This window comes from Merops nubicus, unplaced genomic scaffold, assembly GCF_000691845.1.
Source record: "Merops nubicus isolate BGI_N331 unplaced genomic scaffold, ASM69184v1 scaffold4622, whole genome shotgun sequence".
NCBI classification, from domain to species: Eukaryota; Metazoa; Chordata; class Aves; order Coraciiformes; family Meropidae; genus Merops; species Merops nubicus.
Genome location: NW_008595481.1, coordinates 12,446 through 35,172, shown reverse-complemented (window position 1 = coordinate 35,172; position 22,727 = coordinate 12,446). Strand labels below are relative to the sequence as shown.

Below are 22,727 nucleotides of genomic sequence, written 5' to 3'. Positions count from 1 at the left end.
TACTCCAGGCTTAGCCTTCCAAGGTGGCTGTGGGATAACAATTCACAGAATCACAGAGTATTGATTTGATGCAGTGTGAGTTAACCTACATGCAGGCATGAACTGTCAGAACAGGTTGAGATTGGACTGCATCTCAGAACACATAAATGCAGGACATTGATACTGATGCAGTACAGAAAGATGTGAAGCCACCTTCTGGTGCTGTCAAACCATGGCCCTGGCTGCACTTAGCTCTAGTGTGATGCTTGGAGGTGTTTTGGGTGGGGTGTTACCTGTGGGTGTCTGCAACACTTTGCAGCACAGATTGCTGTGTGTATTGAAATGGCTGTACATACATTGACACTTTTTTTTAATAGAGTACTTGGATGTTGGGTTTTAGTATGTACTGATTTAATATTCTCCTTTACATTTCCCTTCTTTATTGTCCCTAGCTGCTTATTGCAGGAAGTTTCTTTAAATGCCTTGATTTCTAGCATCTAGCACTCAAAGTATCCTACCTCCTTTAGGTTTTTTAATTCCTGAAAGTTAGATAAGTGAAGGAGATCCTTTTTCTACTCAAAATAGACTTTTTGTCTACTGCAGTTATGCAAGAAAAACTGTTTGACATCTCTCTAGCTTGTGTTTCCATTGAGCAGAGTTTCTGAAGTGATCAGATAATGACTTCTGATAAATCTTAGCACCTGTTTGCAGAATGGAAATTAAAACACTTTAAAGTTCAAATGTTTTTCAAAATTCAGCTGATCTTATTAGTACCTATTAGTGGAAAATAGCCAACCAGCTCTTCTTCATGTCTTTGTGAATCTTTTCTACTTGAATTACCACTTGCAAACTAAAACCAGATTTTTAATTAAGCAAGATTTTCTGAGCACCTGGGTTATCGACACGATAGTAATTAAATTCCAGCCTCAGTTTCTGTACACATAATAATGGAGTGCTCTAGCATTTTATTCCTTTCAAATTAATTGAATAAATACACACAGCATAACTTCTTTGATGCATCCACCCTTCACTCCAAGCAAGTTTTAATAGGCTGAAATTATCACATCTGTTATTAAAACTTGAGTAGATTACAAGTGGGTTGTATCATCCCAGCAGTTTTGAGGCACCTTCTCTAGTATAGGCTACATATAAGTATTAATTTTAAAAGACTACAATTATTTACTATGGCTTCAGAAGTTAATTAACCAGCCCTGATGATTGCAAAGGAAAACTTCCACATGTGATTCAAAATGTTGTAATCTTCCTGAATCTGAAAGCAGCCTTCAGCTGGGGTTAAAAAAAAGGAGAACAGAAGAAATGTGCTCCTGTGCAAGTGAGTGGAGATAACTTCAGATCTAGAGGTGGAAGGTACAAAACTGACTTACTAGGTGAGTTCACAATTTTAGGAAAAATAGGTTGTTACATATAATAAGTTCTTCCACATCTGTCACTTGAGAGGAGAAGATGAGAGAGCAGATCAGAAGGCTCTACAGCACTCCTGGCACTGCTGCTCAGTGGAAGGGGTAGGAGGGAGGTGCTGCAAGCTGCAGCTGTACGAAGCAGTGGACATAATTTCAGCCCAGGAATCTAAACATAGATAGCCAAGAACCTTGTCAAAAAGCTGAAGCATTTCTCAGTTTGAGCTCACAGGCTAACACACAGATGCTTACTCAGGACCACAACCCAGGTCATTTGTAGAAAATCTGGATTTCTTGCTGGTCATTCAGTAAACTGTTCTGATACCAAGGAAGCTTACACCTTGTCCAAATCACTTTTAGGCAAGTCACTGGTGTGGAAGGACTATGCTTCTTGTAAGTGATGCAGAGAGCAAGAAAAATGTTGGGGAAAAAAAGGGTTCTGAATTAGAATGAACAAGTAGCAAGAACTTAAGGATCTTAACTGTCCTAGGTAATTGACCTATATATTGACATCTGGCTTTAGAACAAATTCTTTAGAACTGAATGAGAGAAGCCCATTTCACATCTCTTCTTCATCTTATGTTTACAAAAAATGTGACTCTACATGTATGTACAAATGTATAGGCCGTGGACACAGACATCATTATCTGCCACCATTCATGTTAAGTCACAAAGATAAGCTGCAGCTACAGAGTGCAGCCTCAATGTCTGCTTTAGCCCCTCCTCTCTGCTGGCAGATGCCCCCTGTACCAGAGAGCTGCCCTTCAGAGCAGAGCCTGCCTGTTCCTGCTCTCACGGGCACAGCCTGCCCGGCTGCACGCGGCTGCCGGGGGGACGTGGGTCAGGTTTACACCTCAGGCTCCTTTCTGTGCTCACACACCAGCAGGCACGTGGCTGCCCAGTCGTGGCACACCTCACGGGCAGGCAGCTGCATGCGTGTTCATTGGCACTTAGCTGTGAGATGTGTAGACTAAAGATATGGAGACAGACTTGAAGGGAGACATCTCCAACATTGATAAAATGTAAGTACAAAAGACACGTCATTGGATGGATATTGATGATGTTGTTTCAGTAATGACATCATCCATAGACTCCTAGTGTCTTTGCTTTGCTTCTCTATAGTGATCACAACATAAATTGCTTGTCTTGTTTGACTTCCTTGTTCACCAAAGTTGAGCAGATTGTCGCCGTTTTCAACGCTTCCACCAGACAAAAAGCTTGGGACCATTTCTCGAAAGCCCAGCGAAAGAACATAGACATTTGGCGAAAGCATTCTGAGGTTGGTGATTTTATTATTACTTTCTATCCATCATCTCACAGCTGGATTGACACAGAACGAGTCTGATTGTAGCTGGACATGGTGTTCTCAAGCAGTATTTACGGCCACCATCTTGGCTGTTAATCAGCTGGCCGTTAAACAGTCTCATCCACAGTATGAATTGCTCCCGTTGCTCTCACTAGGATAACAGTCATTAAATAACACTAAGACAGAGAGCAATGTGGTTTTATTTTTCATGCAAAATTTGAGAAATCATTGAGAGGATTATGTTTACTATCTAAAATAATGAACTTAAGCAGCGAAATGAGGAACAATATTTTCATCTAAGGATAGAATTAGGAATTACTTCTGAAAAAATATCTTTTTTTAGTAGTCATCATGATCTGTTTCAAAAAGATGTATTTTCTAGCACAGATTTTTTTTCTCATTGTGCCCTCATACGGGCATTATAAAATGACTTTGCCTCAAAATAAAATAGATCATTTCTTTCCCAAGTAGTGACCTGAGCTTACTAAGTCCAGAATTATGACATACACCTTCCCGTTGGTTTTGTGTTCATCTTTAATAAGTAGATACATCACTTGTACTGATTCTAGGTATTATGCTTGCAAAGAAACCAGTATAAATGCAATCATACCACCACACAGTTAGCAGTGTGGGACCATGCATGTGTGATGTCATAAGCATGAGCAGAGGAGGTGGAATTCTAAACCCCTTGCTGCGAGTGGCAGCGAAGGAAGTGTGAGACCTCATCCTGTGTTTTGGGCATCCAGCTTTCCCTGTTAATTCAGTATATACACTGTGAGCCTGTATTTTAAAAAGTAAGTACCACTGTCTTTGTTTTCTTCCTTTCTTCCTTTTTTTTTATAATATGTACAACTTACATACCCTTGGTTTATCTTCATGTAGTACAGTATATTGATTATTGCTATCACAGTCCTCTAAATGATTTATCTGTCTCAGAATAAAACCTTTAGAAGGTAAGGTGCACTTATTTAATTATTTTGTAGTACACTTGTAAAATAAGTGTTGTACACTTAGTTTGAGAAAAAAACTAAAGTGCTGTGATATAAATCATTTGGATAACATTTTAAGTGCCCATTAACTAATGCTAAATTACAGTTGAATACCAATGGCACTAAATATAACATCTACATGAATACCAAATGAATTCTTTATTATCAGTGCTATTATGGTGAATACCAAATGACTTCACAATAATGGGACACTTAAAATAAAATGTTAGCATAATTTATTGGTACAAACTATATTTTGCATTTTGTTCACTAATATTTCATATAAGTAATGGATGAAGCCTTTGTTCAGTTGAAAGTTGGGAAGCTGGGAACTGATGTTTGTCTGATGTTTTAAAGAAAATATGATTTGCTAGTAAATTATTTCAGTTACATTAAGACCATTCCCTCTTAAACTAACTTTCTGTAAAGGGACGTGGTGTGGCTTCTAAATCTTTAATCAGCTGAAATCTGTAATAGTTGGACTTTCCAGAATTGTTAATTCACTACTCATTTTTTCCAAATATTATTGCCTTTTGTTTTTCTAAGAGGCAAACAAAACCCATTCAAAAATACATGAAGACTCTCACAGTGTATTTCAGGTTTTCCGATGTGAAATATGATGGAAATATATCAAATGACATTTTTGATGTAAATCATATTTTCTAACCATGGCATTATCCACTAATGTGTTTAATTACCCCATAACCTTCCCTTTTTTTTTTTTTTTTTAATTTGGGAAAGCTTTGCTAGAAACCTAAAGTAAACACTTATACACACAGATGTTCTTGGTGGAGGATTCTTGGCTTTGCTGGTAACGTGGACATTGATGCAGCCCCTAAAGAGGGAGTAGATGGAGGTGGATGTCTGCTCGTGCAGGCAGCCTCTCCCAGTAAGGGATTCAGAAGCCAGTTCCTTCCAGAGGTGCTTCTGGTTGTATGAGACACTGATTGACAATTTACCTTCTTAATCCCTCCTTTAAAATTTGAAATTTTTCTCCTGTGAAACGCCCACTAATTAGCCTCCTTGTCTTTGCTGGGATTAATGGACACATGTACACATATCAGGACCTTTGAGATCTGCTGATGGACCGAGGGGACAGCTCAGTGGGAACTCCTCCCCTGTCTCCAGACAGTCCCTCTCTGGCAGCTCATTGCTCTCTGCACGGAGCAGTGCTCAGACCCCTCAGCACCGTCCCCTCCTCCCGTGCAACTCTTCCTTGTTTCCAAGATTTCAGACCACCTCTGTGGGAATGAAGCTCTTTGCTGGCAGAAGAACGAGCTGTGTGTGTGCTGAAAAGGCCTGCACTCATCAGAGCACAGCCTGCCCGTGTTGCCCCTGACAGGAAGATGAGGACAAACCGAGTCCTCTCCATCTCCTGGGCGCTGCCCCGCTGCCCAGACAAAGGCTGCCCAGACTCCTCCCCCCCGGCTGCCTGCCCCCCTCACCCAGGGACAGAGCTCTGCTCTCTGCCACTTGGCTTGGGTCAAGAGGAGAGATTTTCAGGGCGGCCTTACGGGGCTGGGTCTTTAAAATCCCAGGGGATCTTGGCGTGGGGCCGGAGGGTGAGATTCCTTGTGTAGCCTTGGGCACCTGCAGTATCAAAAGCAGTGGCTGCTCTCAGCTCCCTGGACCATCAGCAGAGGGAACCAGGCCCTTTTAGGCACTTTGGACTTTAATGGAGATACCTACACTGGGCTGGATGAATCCTACCCCAAGAGGCAGAGAGAAGTAAGAGTTCTCTCTACCTTAAGCAGGCTGACAATCCCATTATCAGTCAGCTTTATACACAATTTTAAGCGTTATCCCTGCTGTCAAAGTGTTCCCCTCTGTGCAGCAGGACTGAAGGTCTCCACTCGACGTGGAGACTCCCTTTGTCTTCTGTTTTCCCTGAGTGTTACCTTTGATAAACTTCATTCTTCCACAGGAAGAATTCCCTGTGCTACTGAGGTTATAAATATTCATATACAAATAAATATGATTACAATGATAAATGAAGTATAATTAAAATCAGAGTGGTATTAAAAACAGGTACTAAATAATACATAATGACTTGATGAAAGTTAAGACTTACAGAAGGTCATTTTGGGTTTCAGGAGCTCCGAAATGCTCACAGTGAACAGCTCATGGGGATCCGCCGGGAAGAGGAGATGGAAATGTCCGATGATGACAGTAGTGACAATCCCAGTAAAAAGCTGAGAGTAGATGATTCAGGTAAAGCCAAATCCCTCTATAATGTCAAGTGTGTACAACTGTTGTTTTTTTTTAAAAGACAAGCCAAAACTTACAGAACAGAAGTACCAAATTCATAGCTGATGATGTGAGATAGATAGTGTCTCATTTTAAACCCTCATAAATGAGTTATTTGAATGATTCAAGCTGTCTGTAGGAGCTGTCTGTCACCTGCTGTGATCTATAAGGATGGAAATTCTCCAGTTCTGCCCTCAGCTGGAAGCATTATGTTTCTTTAGTGTGCTCTCTGCAGTCTTGCATGACAGTATTACATCCCATGGTTGTAACAGTGTCTTATGATGAGACCAGTTAAGGTTTGTTTTGGTCAGTATTCTCTGAGCCTTACCTTTCTTTTCAACAAAAGCATAAGAATGTTCCAGCTCTCTAACAAACACGCCTTACTGTTTTACATGTGTGTTTTGTGGAATTAACTTTTAAGGGTATATATTTCAGAATATTGGGCTGCATACTGCATTCAATTGACACCCCTTAGGTGGCTCTCATGAAAGAACAAACAAGGCTGCATATAACATAAGGAAAGAAATACAACTTTGTCAGCCTTTTACAAATACCCTGCTAAAACAAAAGCAACTTTTTCAGCTTCCTACAAATACTCTGCTATCCAGGTGGACACTTCTAACGTGCCTCAGAAGCTGCCTGAATTACTGACTGGTAACATGATCTGGATGGATGCTTTGCTTGATTTCTAGACATGGCTAATAAAGTTGTAAGTAGCCAACAAGGGTTTGCTTGTTTAGATGCTGATCTTCAGAAAGAAAATTTACAGAAGCCAAAGCATGTCTGGGAATTGCCAGCCAGCAGGGAGCTTTGAGGGAGGTGAAGAAGGAGGAGGTTATATGGAAAGACTGAGGGTCTGATGGTGAGGATAATATTGACCTAGTCCTTTGCATACAGACACCATATTAAAAAAAAGAAAGAATCTCATCTATTCAATGCTTTAAAGTCCTTATAAAGCCCAGCACAAAAGTGTAGGTTCAAGTTTACATAAAAAAGAGCACTTGGCTCCTCCTGTGCCAAGGTGCTGTGTGAGGACAAATGACTCCAGAAGTAAAGACCGAAGGAAGGAGTGTCATTCTAGCAAAGAAACTTTTGCTATGACATCTGTCTCAAGAGGAGATTTAGTATTTTTCCTGGAAGAAAAATGCAACTGTAAAACCTTAATTTTGCTTGCCTAACTGTGTGGATCTGAATTTTCTACGCGCCGTTAGCAGAATGTGTGATGTGGAGACAGCGGGTCACTGCAGACAAAGCACTGCTAGCAATCAGAGATTCTTATGAATGTCTAATCATTTTACCTTGACTGTGCCCACTCTTAGAGGAGGAAGTCATTAGATTTAATAACAGGAAGGTAGAGCCAAGAAATCCCCCCAGCCTGCGTGCCAGAAGAAGAGTAACGATGATTTGATCTGTCATACTTCCCAGCTCAGCTCCATTTTGCACATGCATGCTCAGGGCAGGGCTCTGCCAGCCATTCTTTTTGTAGCACAATTAAGGTGTGTCTGATTTCCTTCCACAGAAAGAGACATTTCTATCAGGGGTCTTGATATCTGAGATTTCTGCATCATTCTATCCTGAATAGTTTATTTGTATTCTCATCATGTGGGCACTTGAGTCCCCTCCACAATAACAGCAGCAAACTCAGTACTAGCTTGCATACTAAAGCAAAATTTAGCAATATAAATCCACTTGACTACTTGTCCATCATTGTCCATTGAACTATTCATCGTCCTCTTGATCTTAGTGGAGTTACCTAGCCTACTGCATACATAAAATACTCTTCTAAAATTTATTTTAAAGCTTTCTTCCTCCAACATTACCCTCTCAACTAAAGCACGTGTGTTTGATTCTTCTGTCACTAACAACAGAGGGAACATGGAGTTAAACCAAAAAAATTATTTGGTAAAATATTTGGTAAAATAAATTTGGTAAATGAAAAGAGAAACAAGGACTTTTTTTTTTTTTCCCTTCATTTTCATGTACAGAGAAGTGAGGAGTGATTCTTCCTTCCTTCTTTTAGCATTTTAAAAAAATCATATTTGTATTAGCTGCCTTCTTTTTTCCTTTTTTTCTTTCTTTTTGAGCGTGTCATTCCAGAACCACCTTTTTATCTCACTGGAGTGGCTATTTGTATTCACAGCAACTTCTGTTCTACAAAGAATGTCTTTTTAAAGAATCTTTTGTCACAAAGAAAGAATTCCACACAGTAAGAAAACATTGACTCGCACTTGATTCTTAACCTCTTTTCTTAAAACTTTTGTCTAAATGCTTAACCACGGGAAGGACAAGGCTGGAGTAACACAAAGAAGATACTGAACCTCTTCAATCTAGGGACGGCGTGCACACAAAGTCTGGAACATCTAAATCCCAGAGTGGCTGAAGCAATGAGACATGGTGAATTGATTTGGATAGTCCCCCAGATCTGGACTGTGCACCCTTCCATCCCAACGATTTTCTTGAGGGTACTGGTTTTCAGCCTGCCCTACTCAACAGTGGGAACAAGACTCCTTATCTGTTACCACCCCCAGAGCTACAACAGGTGACAGAAGCTCTCCCAGGCTCAAACGCCCGGGGAAGGTCTGTCTTCAAGAGTTCACCTAGTTAAAATCACCACTAGTACAAGAAGGCTTCAATAATTCAACAGTTTAGAATGGATCCTAAAAATTCATTCTGTCGTGGTCAAGTGTAGTTTTGGGACTCTCCTAGTGTCATTTCTGTTAGTCAGAACTTTTTCATTCAGAATTAATGCCACTTCTTTGAGCATCTGAATAGAATGCTGCTGAGTGTGTCACATTTCCTCACTGGTTAGAATGAAAACCCTGCTCTAGCATTATCCGAAGAGAAACCTGTTCATCCCCCTGAAGAAATGATGGTAGACTCCAGCCCCAGCATTTGAAAACAAAGTGCAACACAGTTAGGCCCTGAGGCTGTGCAATATTCTTCCAAATATCCAACTGAAACCTCCCCTGGTGCAACTTGAGCCCATTTCCTCTCTTCCTATCACTAGTTACTTGGGAGAAGAGACCAACACCCACCTCACCACAACCTCCTTCCAGGTAGCTGCAGAGCACAATAAGGTCTCCCCTCAGCCTCCTCTTCTCCAGACTGAACAACCCCAGTTCCCTCAGCTGCTCCTCACAAGCCATGTCCCCCAGAGCCTTCACCAGCTTTGTTGCCCTTCTCTGGACCTGCTCCAGCCCCTCGATGTCCTTCTTCTACTGTGGTGCCCAAAACTGAGCTGTGACCTCAAGCTGTGACCTCCCCAGTGCCGAGTACAGGGGCACAATCACTTCCCTACTCAAATCTCCTTTCATCTGCCAATTACTCTTCCTCTAACTGTTTAAGAACTTGAGTTACTGATATCTCATCTGCCAATTACTCTTCCTCTAACTAACTGTTTATGAACTTGAGTTACTGATATTAGTGACCAAGTGGAATGAGAACTCACCCCTCCAGTCTCCTGAACCTATCTTCTACCCTCTAGTCCATGTTGCAGGGCTGGGGCACTGCCTCCTGCATGTAGTTCTAAGGCTCCTGCAGACCTCTTGCAGGTCCTTCTCCCTAAGCTTCGCTAGTACCCTCCTCTATGGTGTGCAAGGTGGGTCTCCAAGGAAAAGGAAGGCATTGCTACCTGCTTTCGTTGAAGAACCTGTCAAACTGCTGCAGGGACTCCTTGAAGAGCTCCCCAGGGGAATCCATTAAGTTGGCTGGGCTATCATATGTGCCCAGTTTATAGGAAATCCTCCTGCTTTCAGAGACTAAAGGTCATTTGCATTGTGGGGAAAGCTGGCAAAAGGCTGACCTAAGACTTAGTGAATCTCATCTGTGGGATCAGCTGTTCCTTTAGAATGTTTTTTTGGGGGTGGGTTTGTTTGTTTGTTTATTTGTTTTTTTCTTTCAAAACTCAGCCTTTAAAAGTTACTTTTCTGCAGTGTGGATTTTGGAGTGTGTAAGTATTGCTGAAGTAAAGCTGGGAGATTGCTAAGAAAAAAATAATAATGATGATTGGCAACCCAGTTAATACATTTGAAAGTCAAGGTGCAGCTACCAAAGCATTAGCTCAAGGGGAAAAGAAAGAGATTCAGTGTTGAGTCTGGAGGATATACGAAAATCTTCAGAACAATCAGGATTTATGGATGCTTCATCTCCCACCTGCTGGCACTGGGAGTAAGGATACACGTGTAAAAGCCTCCAAAGTAATTTTAAGAATTAGTGGAGTGAAGCTGCGTGTAGTAGAAAAGAGCTGAAGTTTGGTTTCTGCCTGGGAGGCACCTGTAATTTGATGTTAAGGGGAGGTGGGTTAATCTGGTCCCTTTGCAGTGGTTGGCAGCGTGCCACTGGTTCAGAAGCTCCAGCAAGAGTCAGCAGCTCCAGCAAGAGACTGCAGTGTGGCAGAGAGAAATGCACAGTGACTGAACGGGGACACGGGCTTCAGGCTTGTCACTGGGGTCCCAGAGCTCTGGCCCAAATCCCAGCCCTGCTACACACCCTCTGCCCGGGCTAGTCAGTGAATTAGCTGTGTCTCAGTTCCCCACGCCCCCGTGGAGGCAATGGTGTGTCCTGTCCCTCAGCCACTGCCTGTCCTGTCCGTGTGGCTGACCAGCACCTTGGCAGAGGGCTCTCTTCAGCTCAGCAGACATGCAGTCACCCACGCATTGGGCCTCTGGAGCATCTCACTGCCACTGTATTCCCTGTGATGAAGCAACTTAATGAGATCTCAGGGACTGCATGCAAATTATAAATTGCGAGTTACGTCGTGCACGCCCCGTTTGAACACGTGGGATTGGCACTGCTCTCCCAGTCAGGAGGGACATCCTAAAACAGGTGCCCAGCTCAAACATTGAAGCTCTTTCTACCTTGGCCAATGGCCTGGGTTGTAATGGGCTCCTGGACTGCTCAGTCCTGTGTGCAGCACCAGCTGGGTGACTTGCCCCAGGAGCCAGGCTGAGCAGCGGGCAGCCCACCTCACCCAAGGGTCTTAGAGAGAGTCAGTGTTTGGGAACCCCACCCTGCTGCACACAGCATCAAACAGGCTTTGTGGTATTGTTCAGAAGTCTGTCCTGAAAGTTGCAAGCTTGGCAAGTCTTCAAGGAAAGCCTGAAACAACACCAAAGTGATCTGCGTGATGCTTATTCCTCTTTTCTCTGCAACTCAATCCTCTTTAAGCTTCTTCTAAGGCTTCTGTGAATGCAGAGATGCACACGTGGAATGGAGACCGTGTTTTATAGCTGGATTAAACCAGTAGGAAAGCTTTATGTGGCTTGTTACAAATATGAATAGAAATTCTGAGCCCCAGCTGTGTGGAGCTGAGCTTTGCTCTTCCTTTTCTTCCAACCGGCCCAGTGTCACAGCAGATCCTGTGTCAGATCTTCTTCCTCCTCACCCTAGGGAACAGATATTTCTCCCTTCCTTTATTGTAAGCCTAATCTTTTGAGGTTTACAGGAAATTTTATTTTAAACAAAAGTCTATTTTATTTTTCTGTCCTTACCTCTCCATCCCACAGCTTTTTGTGGAAGCAGTACTGGTGTTTAACAAGCCCATAATTTGCCCATTTCCCTTTCAAGCACTTGTTGATAATGTAAAAGAACAAAACGTATTTACTTCAGAAACTGTTGCACTAGCATTGCTTTTTTCCCTCAAATAAATCAATATCATTTCAAATCCATCAGCAGATGGTGTCATAATTAGCCCTGCAATAATAAACATAGAAAGGCATATAAAGAGGGAAATAAACCCTGTTAACAGAAGCTACTAACCAGGTTTTATTAGCAAACTCAAAGCAAAGAGCATATTTTAAGTCTGAAGCTCAGAGTTGTCCCTGTGCTGACAGGATCCCCTTTCTGGCCAGAGAAGACAGCTGAACAACCCTTCTGAGCTCTGCAAGAGGAGCGACCTCCCTCTGAATGGAAGCGCTGTGGCCAGAGCAGACAATCAGCTCTGCTCCCTGGGACCATCAGGGATGATCACTGGAAAGCAGCACAGGATGATTACTCCCTCTACACTGGGGAAAGTCTGCACTATGTCTTTCACAGTGTGCTGGTTCAGAGCTGTTATCATCAGGCAGACTTCAATTTTGTGCCTTAAAATTCATTCCATTTTTCCCACGGCGCTTACAAAACTCCAGAGAAGTGCAGGAGGCATGCAGGCAGGGGCCTGAGGCTGGGGCCTGGGGTTTAGAGTCCACTGGGCTCTAATAGTGCTTCTTGTGCAGCTGAATGTAGCAGAGCTGCCTGGATGAAGCAGAGCTGAAGGTGAGTTGCCCAGCCTGCCCTCTCTGGGGAGCAAAGCCTGGTCCTGTCCCAGGGGGTGGGCCAGCTCCCCTGGGTCATGCACAGCACGCTGGGGTGAAGGTCTGTGCTGCTCCTCTGGACACGGCCGTGAAGGGGTTAACCCAACTTTCAATTTTTGGAGGAAACAGACACTTCAAAGGCATTTTCCTCATATGGGTTTCAGGAGGATGTCCCGTTTACTACAAAACAAGTCTGTTGTGCTTTGAAGCTTTTCAGCTGCCAGAAATACTATTATCTAGATTACATTTTATCATGTTTTCTGGGTATTTGGTACTGATAAGGTTTTATGCAGGATCATTACATATGAGAATAGATTTAATCCTGTTTTTAGTAAGCTTTAAGGACACTGAGGGATTATTTATGTAATAAGATGCAAAGTTGCTATGGAAAATGCTATAGCAACCTAACATCTTCACAAAACCAAGCAGCCACTTGTGACAGCAATCTAAATTTACATTTATTTTAGTGTCATTTTACTGACATTCTTAGCATCTCGTTTTGACAGCATGTTAAAATATGTTTTGCGTTCATGCTGGAACAAAATTAACAGCAGGTTGTTGGAATGAAGATGATGCTGATAGTTTTTGGAGCTAATTTTAGCATATTTCATTTTGTGTAAATAACATCAAAATAGTAGTGAAAAGAAGTTTGGGTGTATCCTCGATTTTCAGCAGAGTAGAGAGTGCCCATTGAAAGTAGCATTGTACAAGTCAGTGAAAGGCAAACTGTTTTCATTTGCTTTATGTCTGGATGAAATCCTTTTTAAGCAAGAAATGATTTTGTTATTAGAATTTATTTCCAATCCTATATCTTTTATTATAACTACCCCAGTTCGGGATACATGCTGTAAATTTCATGGTGTTTCATAGAACAGGGTATTACTTCTTGCAGTTTGACAGGGAATTGCCCTGTGTAGAGGAGACTTTCCAAAAACACAGGATAACGGTACATCACCTCTTAGGAGGTTAAATCCAAAGGGAAAGAAGAAACAAACACAGAGTGGCAGAACAGTCTGAGCTCTGTCCTGTGCTCATTGCAGTTAATAAGGGAACTCACAGTGACTTCAGTGGGAGCAGAGGCAAGCTCTGGATATTGATTTTCTCCATCCCCCTCCATTAAGAACCCTGAAGTGTGGCTGTAACATTGTTGAAGTGGGATGTTGGCAGCAAAATCAATAAAAGACAATATTAGAACATATGCTGTTTTCAGCTTCCTCACAATCTGATGGAGCTGGTATTAGCATTCTTCTCCAAATTACACTTCATGCTTTCTATAAAGTGACCTTCCTTATAGTGCCCTCTCCAATCTAAAGCTTTTGTGCTCTAACTCTTGTATTTAGCCTTCAAGGGAATGAGCCTTATTTATAACAGTGATGACTGTTGGTTCTGAGCAGAGCAGAGAGAACACATTCCTTCAAGAGTGAATTCAGCCTAAACTCTATTACTGACCCCCAATGAAAGATCATTTTTATTCAAATTTAAACTAAGCTCTTGGGTTTAGGTTTTCTAAATCGTGCTGCGCCTCGTGCCCTGTTGTTTTTAGAAACCTTTTTCACCCCAGTCCATCAGAAAAGCTGCAGATCCTGCTTGAGGTGGAGGTTTAGGTACCTCCTTCTCCACAGTTAAGTCCAAGAAGTGTCACCCGTTGCTCAGGTGTCAGAGGAGGAGTGATGGTCAGAGAGCAGAGTCTTTCCAGTGTCAGGACAGGCCTCTAAACTCATAATGCCACGTTTGGAGAGCATCCTTAGGTCATGAGACTTGCAAAGCTGGCTGAAGTTTCCAAAGCATTAGCAGCTTCCTTTTCAAAGCAGCTTCTTGTTCTTGTGTGCCCAGCTGAGCAGCAGTCTGGGATGGGGTTGTGTGCCAGGGGTTAAAACACACCCAGCAGAGCTCAGGCTTCAAGCTGGATGGCCACAGAAACTCCCAATACTACTAGTTAGAAATTCCAGTTTACAATGTCCTGCTCTTCAGTTTTGGCTTAAAGACCATCTCAAGAAAAGCTTCTTACTAATGACACATATCCATAATGCAGCATTTTTGTGACCAATTTATTTCAGTATTTAGTTCATAAAGTTGAAAGCCAAGTGGGTTCAAAGCTGCTCAGAGGGAGTGATCTTCTCTTAGTCTTATTTGCTTTTAGATTTCTGGCAGAGAGGAGAGAAAACAAAGTCTTCTAGAATGTGGAATGACAACCTGAAGAACTAGATACCACCCAAACCCATACCATTTCTTCCACTTCTCCACTCCTTCCTGCATGTGGCTCTTTGAACACCAGCATACAGAACTCTAAAGAAGGAAAATAGGTGGTTTGTTTTTTTGGTTTTGTTTTGATTTTTTAAATTAGGAGTTCTAATTGGTTTGTGGTTTGTTTTTCTGTTGGTTTTTTTTTCTTTCAATGGGCAAAATAGCTTGCAACCTTTTTTCTTGATTTATTCAGCCTTCCACATGTTTCATCAGGTGCCAGAGTGGTGCCAAGCATGTCTACAGCACTTGTGTCCAGTGACTGCTGAGCTGCTTCTGCAGCTGCCAGGTGCCCCCCTCACCTGTCAGCCAGGGATCCCTCTGAAGGGATCTGAGTGGTTGCTAGTCCACAGCACCAGTTTCTTCATTGCTTCTTTGTCATGTATCAGATACAGACTGTCTTCCCTCTTAAATGTGTCTGAGCTCTGGAGACAAGTGAGCACTTCTAACAGAGGAGGAAAAACATGCTAGAAAGCAATAGCTCCCTCCTGTTGCTCCGTTATCAGAGAGTCGTCTGTCTCATCAGGTTTTATTGAGAGCTTTTGAGATGCCTGTGCTGCTAGACCTTGATCCCACAAGCTCCTGCGTGCTGCTCAGAGTGTGTGCACTCACCTTCTGCTCAACACCCACAGACAGAAACTTCTAAGCAGTGGCTTGCTCAGAAAGTTTGGTGCAAGGAGTGTTTCACAGCTAGCTCTTCAAAGTTACACACTTTCTGCAAATTTCGATAAGTTGTTGGTTTCTGAGAGAACTGGAAGTAACACTGAGCTCTGTACAATCTTGTCATCTGCAACTTTGCAACATATTTTATTTTTCAGTAGCTGAGAAAATACCTACCACACTTTAAACTGTGGAGAAGCACAGTGGCTTTGTTTGCAGATACTGAGTATGCTGAAGGGAAAATGGAAGGAGGAAAAGGAGGTCTTGGCTTCCAGCTCTTACAGACCATTCATGGGAGGGATAAATGGCTCAAGAAATGCTGTCTGGGAACGTGAGAGGGAAGAAATTACAAGCTTTATGTGAACATTTGCTTATGCCTTCTAAAGGAGTAAAACCATATTCCCATATCTAACATTTTTATCTAAGGCCAAAGTCACTGAGAAAGTATTTCAGCATTATGCACCATTTTAAAAGAAAAATTAGCTCAGCCCATCAATCCAGTACAAGGTCAGAGAGGCAGCTGGATAAACCCTCTCTTGCAATTTAAGGTGCAATAGAATTTTATACAAAGGTGATTTATCCTCACATTTATAGAAAGTGCTAAGTATTTTCTGAGAAATAACCATCAGTAACCCACCTGTACTGAGGTTTACCTGTGTGTGGCTGGGTATCCTGAGTGATCACATGTACACACACACAAAATCCATTGAGGCAACAGGCATAAAATTAATATAACATATATCAAACCCTGAGCATTTGTCAGCATCTCTATGCAGAGTTCAAGTGTCTGTATCTTCAGCTGCAGAGCACTCTTAATACAAGCAGTATTTTTCCATTGGTAATGTGGGAGGGGGCCACCAATGCCACTTGGCATCTCCCCAGTAACCTGCTCTTTTCTTACTTCAGCACACTGCTTCCATTTGAGACTAAAATCTCTGTTCATTTTTACTGTTACAGGAATACAGTAATTTTTAAAATATCCTTAATTAGAGGGAAAAGTCACTTCTTTGCTGGATTCTTTAAACCACAGCCTCTGTAATAGTGTTACAACAGATCTATTTCTCAATTAGGGGGAAAAAAAGCAGAACCTCTAAAAGAGATTCAGTACTTGATTAATTACATTTAACTAAGGTAGCAGTTATTAGAAAACATAAAGCATGAGTATATGAAAAATTCATCCTACCACAAACCAAATACTGTAATAAGCAGTGAGGAGGAGGGGGGGTTTGACTGAATTTTGAAAATGTCTGAGAACTGCTACTACTGTTGATCAAAGTTACAGCCCTGCATCCTCTTGTGCTGGCTTTCTTCCTGCCCCCCTGTTCCAGAGGAGGAGCAAGCAGAGAAGACAACACAACCACCAGTCCTCCCATCAGTGGCTGTGCAGAGCCAGCTCTTCCTCCCTTGCCTCCCCTCCTGCATGCACCAAGTCACTGTGGCTGGGTCCGTGTCATGGGTGGGGACAGAACAAATGCAGACCCAAAAAGAGAAGGAGAAACAGACCCTTTGCTTTGAAGAGGCAACCTGGAGAGACTGCTCTCAACAGGGCAGATTAACTAGCAACTGTCACAGTATCAGTTACCAGCTATGTGGATTCCTGTTCTCCAAAGAGGTGCTGTCAAGTAAAATAGACCTAAGAAGTGACAGGGTTTGATATTATGGTAACAAGGTGGTCTCTTCAAACTTCTGAATATGCATTTCAGTAATGTGATGTGACATCCTTGCAGGAGAAGTCCAGAACACTTAATGCTGCAGTTTACCTTGGACAGAGCTGGGTGAGAGGGGGCTGGAGAATGGATTGTGAAATAACAATGAGTGAGGGAAGAGAGAAACATCTGGAGATGTCAGGCAAGGGGGATTTACAAGTGGACAAGGAGATGGAGTCATGTGTTTGGAGCTGGAGGAGGAACTAAACTGAGCAGAACCAGTACAGAGGTAAAGGAGAGGAAGGTATGAAAAGAGGAGTAGAAAGATCAGCTTAAAGTGTCTTTTCTTCTGTCTTTGAGCCTATAGGGAAGGTTGGCTCACTGTTTGAGTGGGTTTTCTGCAACCACGAGGTCTAGATCAGTGATCCCAGACTGAGCTCAACTGATTGGGTGTGAGACTGTAGTGAGTAACCTGGAGGACTGGCTAAAACAGTGAGATTAAATTGCCTTGTTAGTGTTTTTAATTAAAACTCAGAGTTTGTGAGACTGTGGTGAAATACAGAGAGCCAGCACTGATCCACAGTCTGGAAAGTTTGAAAGCCACTAGTCCCAAAACTGAGAGTGGAGGTTTTAGTTAATGATCTCTCTAGGGCTTTAGATAAGGTGTCAGCTGTTGTGAGGCTCACCCTGGGGCTGCAGGAGCTGGCAGCACTGCTCCCCTGGGGTTCCCAGCCCACTGCAGAGCCAGCAGTGGCATGCCAGGTTTGGTTCCAGCCCCAGCTGGACTGTAGTCTGCCCTCCCCTCCCTGCTGTTTGCAGGGACGTGGCTCATTACCCAGGAGATAATAACCAGGAATAACAAACTCCTGGTAAGCTGCATGTGGAGCAGAGCTGGGGAGGAGCAGTGCTATGGCTGAGGGCTGCTGAGCAGGAAGTTTGGTAAACTGAGAAAAATCTCTCTTCAGAGGAATTCTTTGGTTCTCAGACGTTACATCTGTCCCTGCTGGACTGGACGGATGAAATTGCAGCTAAATGATGGTGCAACTTTTCTTTTTCATCTTTTTTTTTTTTTTTCTTCTTCTTTCTTTTTGGCAGCATCCTTCCGTTTCCTAATTGTTCACCACAAGTTCTATGTGAATAGGAAGCCTGAAAATAATTCTCATGAGTATTCAGTTTGAACATCTGGTATCATCATGACTGTAACTGGTATAATGAGCTCCTCTGCACTGAGCATAGGCTGCATGGGGAGCAAAGGACTTTGAAGCAACTGCACCTGAATAAAGCAGGTTTTGTAGAAGAGTAAATCTCCCTCTCAGTGTGTGGGCCCTGACTCCCACTAACATTAAAGACAATAACCTCTGCTCATATGGCATAATTACTGTCGTTAGAGTTTAAATTTGCAAGTACTGAGACATTCAAATGAAGTCTGCCTGCCATTAGGAAAAAAATGTGGAAACTGCTTCATTGTTTGGTTACATTATTTCTGAAGGGGAAAGAAAGAACTGTTCATGGCTAGGTTAGCTGGTTATCACCCCAAATTATTTAGTTTTATATCCTACTAGTTCTGTTTTCAGAGTTTATTCAGGCTAGTTAGGTAGCTGCTTTCAAGCTTTAACCAAAGGATGTTTTTTTAAAAAAAAAAAGTCAGGTGAAATAGTTTTCCCTACTTTAAAGAAGCAGCTGTGTCTTGCTGGATGGCTTTTATTTTACATTGTAAATGTTCTGCAACAGAAATGATGCAAAAAATTTCCATAATAACAGCCATCTTTTTGACAGTTTTTGATGCTTTTCTTGTTACTGTTATCAAAAGAAGCATTATTATTATTTAAAACCTTATTTTCAAGTCAGGAAATTAGGATAATGGCATTGGTAGAGCTGAGATGGCAGGAAGGTTTGAGGATATGCTCTTCATCTGTTCTCACCCACGTCCCTGTGCTGATATATTGGCTGAAGTTCCAAATCCTGAGAAACTCGGCTGAAGATGTTAGACCAAGAGTCTGGAGGTAGATGAATAAGCACAGAGGTTTTAAATTTTATGGTCTATTTCTATACAGGAATAGAAGGATCTGTTAAAAAACATCTATAGAAGTTGTTCTGCTAGGAGGAACAAAGGGAAACCTGCACTCTGGAGTTTATGAGAGGGGTTTCTGTCGTGGTCATTGGTGTTTCCTCATTTGTTTTTCAGGTACTGCTTAGGGAATGCCTTAGACATGTGAGGTAACCTGCTGCCTATGGATTTCAGCTCTGTGAATTATTAGTCTGCCATTAATGTTAACTGTAATGTTAGTTGGGAATTATCTAATGAGAAACACTCATTAGAATTGGCATTGGAATGGGTAGAAAATCTTGAATTCTGCCTAATTTCCTCAATAAAGAGGAACATTCAGAGATGTGGGGTGTTCACTGCTGCCCACTGTGACCTGCTGTGAGTCACAGAACACCACAGTTACCCTGTGTCACCTGGGAAGACTCACTCTGTGCTGGCTCCAGTGGGCAATATTAAGTATTAAATTAAAAGCAGTCACAGAGTAGCACCTGAAAGTAAAAAGTACAGATCAGTACCAGTACCACTGCTATAAAATGCAGATCCCCCTTTCCCTCCAAGTTATCATTTTCATTTAGTATTTAATTAAGTACCTTTCTTCATATAATAAGTAATAAATTACATATTATTGTATGTAATTATTAGAAGTGAAATATAATTAAAAATAAATTTTAATTATAGAAGGTTAAGGTTTTTTTAAAAGTTAGAAGGTTTTTTGTATGACATCTTTTTAAATCAATGGAGACAAGAGATCTGAATCCAGAATTATTTTAATCCTAGTGCACTAAAATATAAATGTCTCCTAGTTACATTAGGTCAACACAAAGAATGCTTCTGATTTAGTTTAAGACAGTTTAAAACAAACACAGCCTTTGTCTTCTGGTGTCTGCAGTCTGGAGTGACAGAGCACCTGTCCTTGGGTGGGATTTCTTGGTAGTGCTGCAACATAATTCTTGTCATATAGGTTTTAATGCAGGATACTAAATATACTTTTTAAATAATTAAATATTATAATGGCATTTAGGGACACAGCTCTCATTTTTTTGGCAGTAAGCAAGCTGCATTGTGTTTCTACAGGAAAAATGGGCAGTTACCTGCACTGCTTATAGGTGCTGTGAGTGGTTGCATTGAGCTGAGTTACTCTCCAGACTCTGATGGGTTCTTCACCCCCAGATTGCTTACTCTGGCAGCATGTCACAGCCCCTCCCTTGCCCCCAGCCTGCTGCCCCTGCAGGACACTTCCCATGCTGTCCCCAGCCCCCTGCAGTGGCCTGAACTCAGCGAGGAGGACAAAAGGAGAAGCTCTCCAGCTGGGCTGTGGTGTTACCCAGAAAATACCCAAGAGCAGCCTGTCCAAGCAGTGCAGCCTGAACCTTGGCTGAATCCCCACGTTTCAGTGGGGCTGGTGGTTAACAAGTGCTCTCACACCCCATTGGTACAGCAGTTCCCAGAGCTTTGTTAAGAGCTCGAGCAGGTGATGGACAGCAGGTGAGTTACTGGTCCCAGGCCACTAAAAACCTGAGTATGCCCGTGGTGATTTCCTTTCAGAGAGCAGAAGGGTGAGGGATTTCTAGCAACCATTGTGTACTACATTTTTTTTTTAAAAAAAAAAAAAAGCTCCAATTGTGGGAGAGTCTAATGGGTAGCAGTAAGAGAATATAAATGACAGAAAGACTTTTTGCCAAGGCCTGTAGTGACAGGACAAGGGGCAACAGTTTTAAACTGAACAGGCTGCCCAGAGAACTTGTGGGTGCCCCAGCACTGGCAGTGCTCAGGGTCAGGTTGGATGTGGCTTTGAGCAACCTGGTGTGGTGACAGATGTCCCTGCCCGTGGCAGGGGGGGTTGGACTAAATGACCTTTAAGGGTCTCACCCAACCCAAACCATTGAATTTTGACTCGAGTTTTTCCTAGACTGAGGTTTTTATTTGCTTGGCCTCTTTTTTTCCTTTTTTTTCCCCCCCATTTCTTTTATTATAGCTGCTCTTATTTGCCCATTGGACTCATCACTGCAATTTCTTGAGGGTAAATTTTGCCATGGAAGGATGATTACATGCTTTTCAGAACAATTTAATTTGATGTAACAATACAGTAACTGTTGCTAAATCTTCCAGAGAGAATTTTGTTTTTCTGTGGAATATCCAAATGAAGCCCAATAACCAACCCAAGTCTCTGTTTGAATAGGAGCTCACTGTACTTTATTTTCAAAACACATTTGTACTATTTACGATTAGTAAAAATCATCTGAGGAAAAGGTAGGTTTGCCCTACCAAAGATAAAATATTTTCATTGGTAATGAAATATTGTGACATTCTAAGTGCTGAAATAATTTCATGAATGTGTTGAATCATTTTATCATGGGCAACAGGGGACTTCATCTGTGGAAGGTCTAGTGGAGACAGCTAACATTAAATGCAGTTAATATACAATTTCCTATCATTTGGAGTTTAACCATATTGCTATTGTAGGTGGGCAAGAAAGAATTCTGTGATATCAAGCCTGAAATCATTTAATCAGGAATGTAAATCAGTTATGTGCTTCAGTTACCAAATGTTGATAGAATTGGCTATGGGAGATTGTTGTTTTTTAATTACAGCTGCTCTGTAATGTTGTGTCACCAAGTTCCAAGAAGGAAAATGGTGTAGGATGGCAGCTGGCTATGCCCAGTGCCACTGCCAAAAGTGCCACCAGGAGTGGGTTCTGCTGCAGGGTGCTCACCACATCCCTGAAGTGAGGAGTGCCACCCTTCCCTATATGTATTTATGTTCAGAGATTTTATTTAAATAATGTCCCCAGCACATGCTTTATAGCCTTCTGCCTTTTGCTACACAAATTTCAGCTTATATTGCAGACTGTGCAAGTCATTTGGCAAATGTAATTTCCATCCCTGCATACTAATCGATTCCTTCACAAACACCTGCTATCAGTTATGATAATAAAACTGCCATTCTAAATTGAAAAGGGGCCAAATGGAGCTTCCTAAGGAAATGACTTAAGTGTCTTTCAATGTCTTTAATGTTGGAATGTTCTTGTAGTGCCAACACTTTTTTTTGAGCATTTGCATTTTATATATTTTTTCTGTCTAAAGGGTTCCTCATAACCATTGCTACGAAGTAGTTCATAGGGAGATCAGAGAGGAATTTCTCTGTCTCTTATGGGACTAAACTGGGCAACTTTATGTAGTCCAAATTCCTTAGCACAGCTCTGATGGGAACATCTGGCTGCTGCACTGGTGTAAATACTGAACAGCTGCATCAGTTCCTAGAACAGCACTGGGAAGATATTGTAAAGTTGGTTGGTGCTTTGCCCTCAGACTACATGCCAATTTCTTCCTAAAATATAAACCTGACTTTAGCAGCCAGATTTCAAGCAGAGTTTGAATTATCCAGGGTGGCTTTATGGCTCCTTCCATCCCAGGAAATAACTTCCCAGCGACGGTCCTTGCCAGAACCTCATCATTTTCAGCTCTGCTGGTCTTGTCTCAGCTCCTAAATGTCTCCCTGGCTTTCAGCTGTATTGTCATCTCCCCTGACAATGCCCTCTGCATTATTTGTAAGGCAACAATCCATTTTACTGATTTCTCTGTATTTCCCTTCGTGTAGCTCTGGCCGCCCAAGCGTACGCGCTGAAGGAGGAGAACGACAGTCTCCGGTGGCAGCTGGATGCTTACAGGAACGAGGTGGAGCTCCTCAAGCAGGAGAAAGGACAGCTGTTCCGAGCAGAAGAAAGCCTTACCAAGGACCAGCAGCTGCAGTTCCTGCAGCAGACCATGCAAGGCATGCAGCAGGTATTGCCATGGGAGGAAAGCGTGAGCCGCCCTTTTTGGGGAGGTGGTGCCGTGAGGCTGTGCCGGACTCAAGCCACCAGGGTGTTTGCAGAGTCCAGATCTTACAGATTTTAGAGGGGGGG

The 22,727-nt window shown here is 42.3% G+C and overlaps 1 protein-coding gene across 1 annotated transcript in view; it reads left to right on the top strand.

Moving 5' to 3' along the window:
- The window catches only part of ENOX1 (ecto-NOX disulfide-thiol exchanger 1), a gene marked incomplete at its 3' end in the record, with an annotated part of 86,211 nt that extends 63,606 nt beyond the window's left edge, over positions 1-22,605 (top strand). Inside the window, exons 6-8 of the mRNA XM_008936051.1 lie at positions 2,570-2,676; positions 5,786-5,903; positions 22,421-22,605. Of these exons, the coding sequence (XP_008934299.1) occupies positions 2,570-2,676; positions 5,786-5,903; positions 22,421-22,605 (410 nt within the window). The remainder of the gene's footprint in view (positions 1-2,569; positions 2,677-5,785; positions 5,904-22,420) is intronic.
- Between the last annotated feature and the right edge of the window lie 122 nt (positions 22,606-22,727).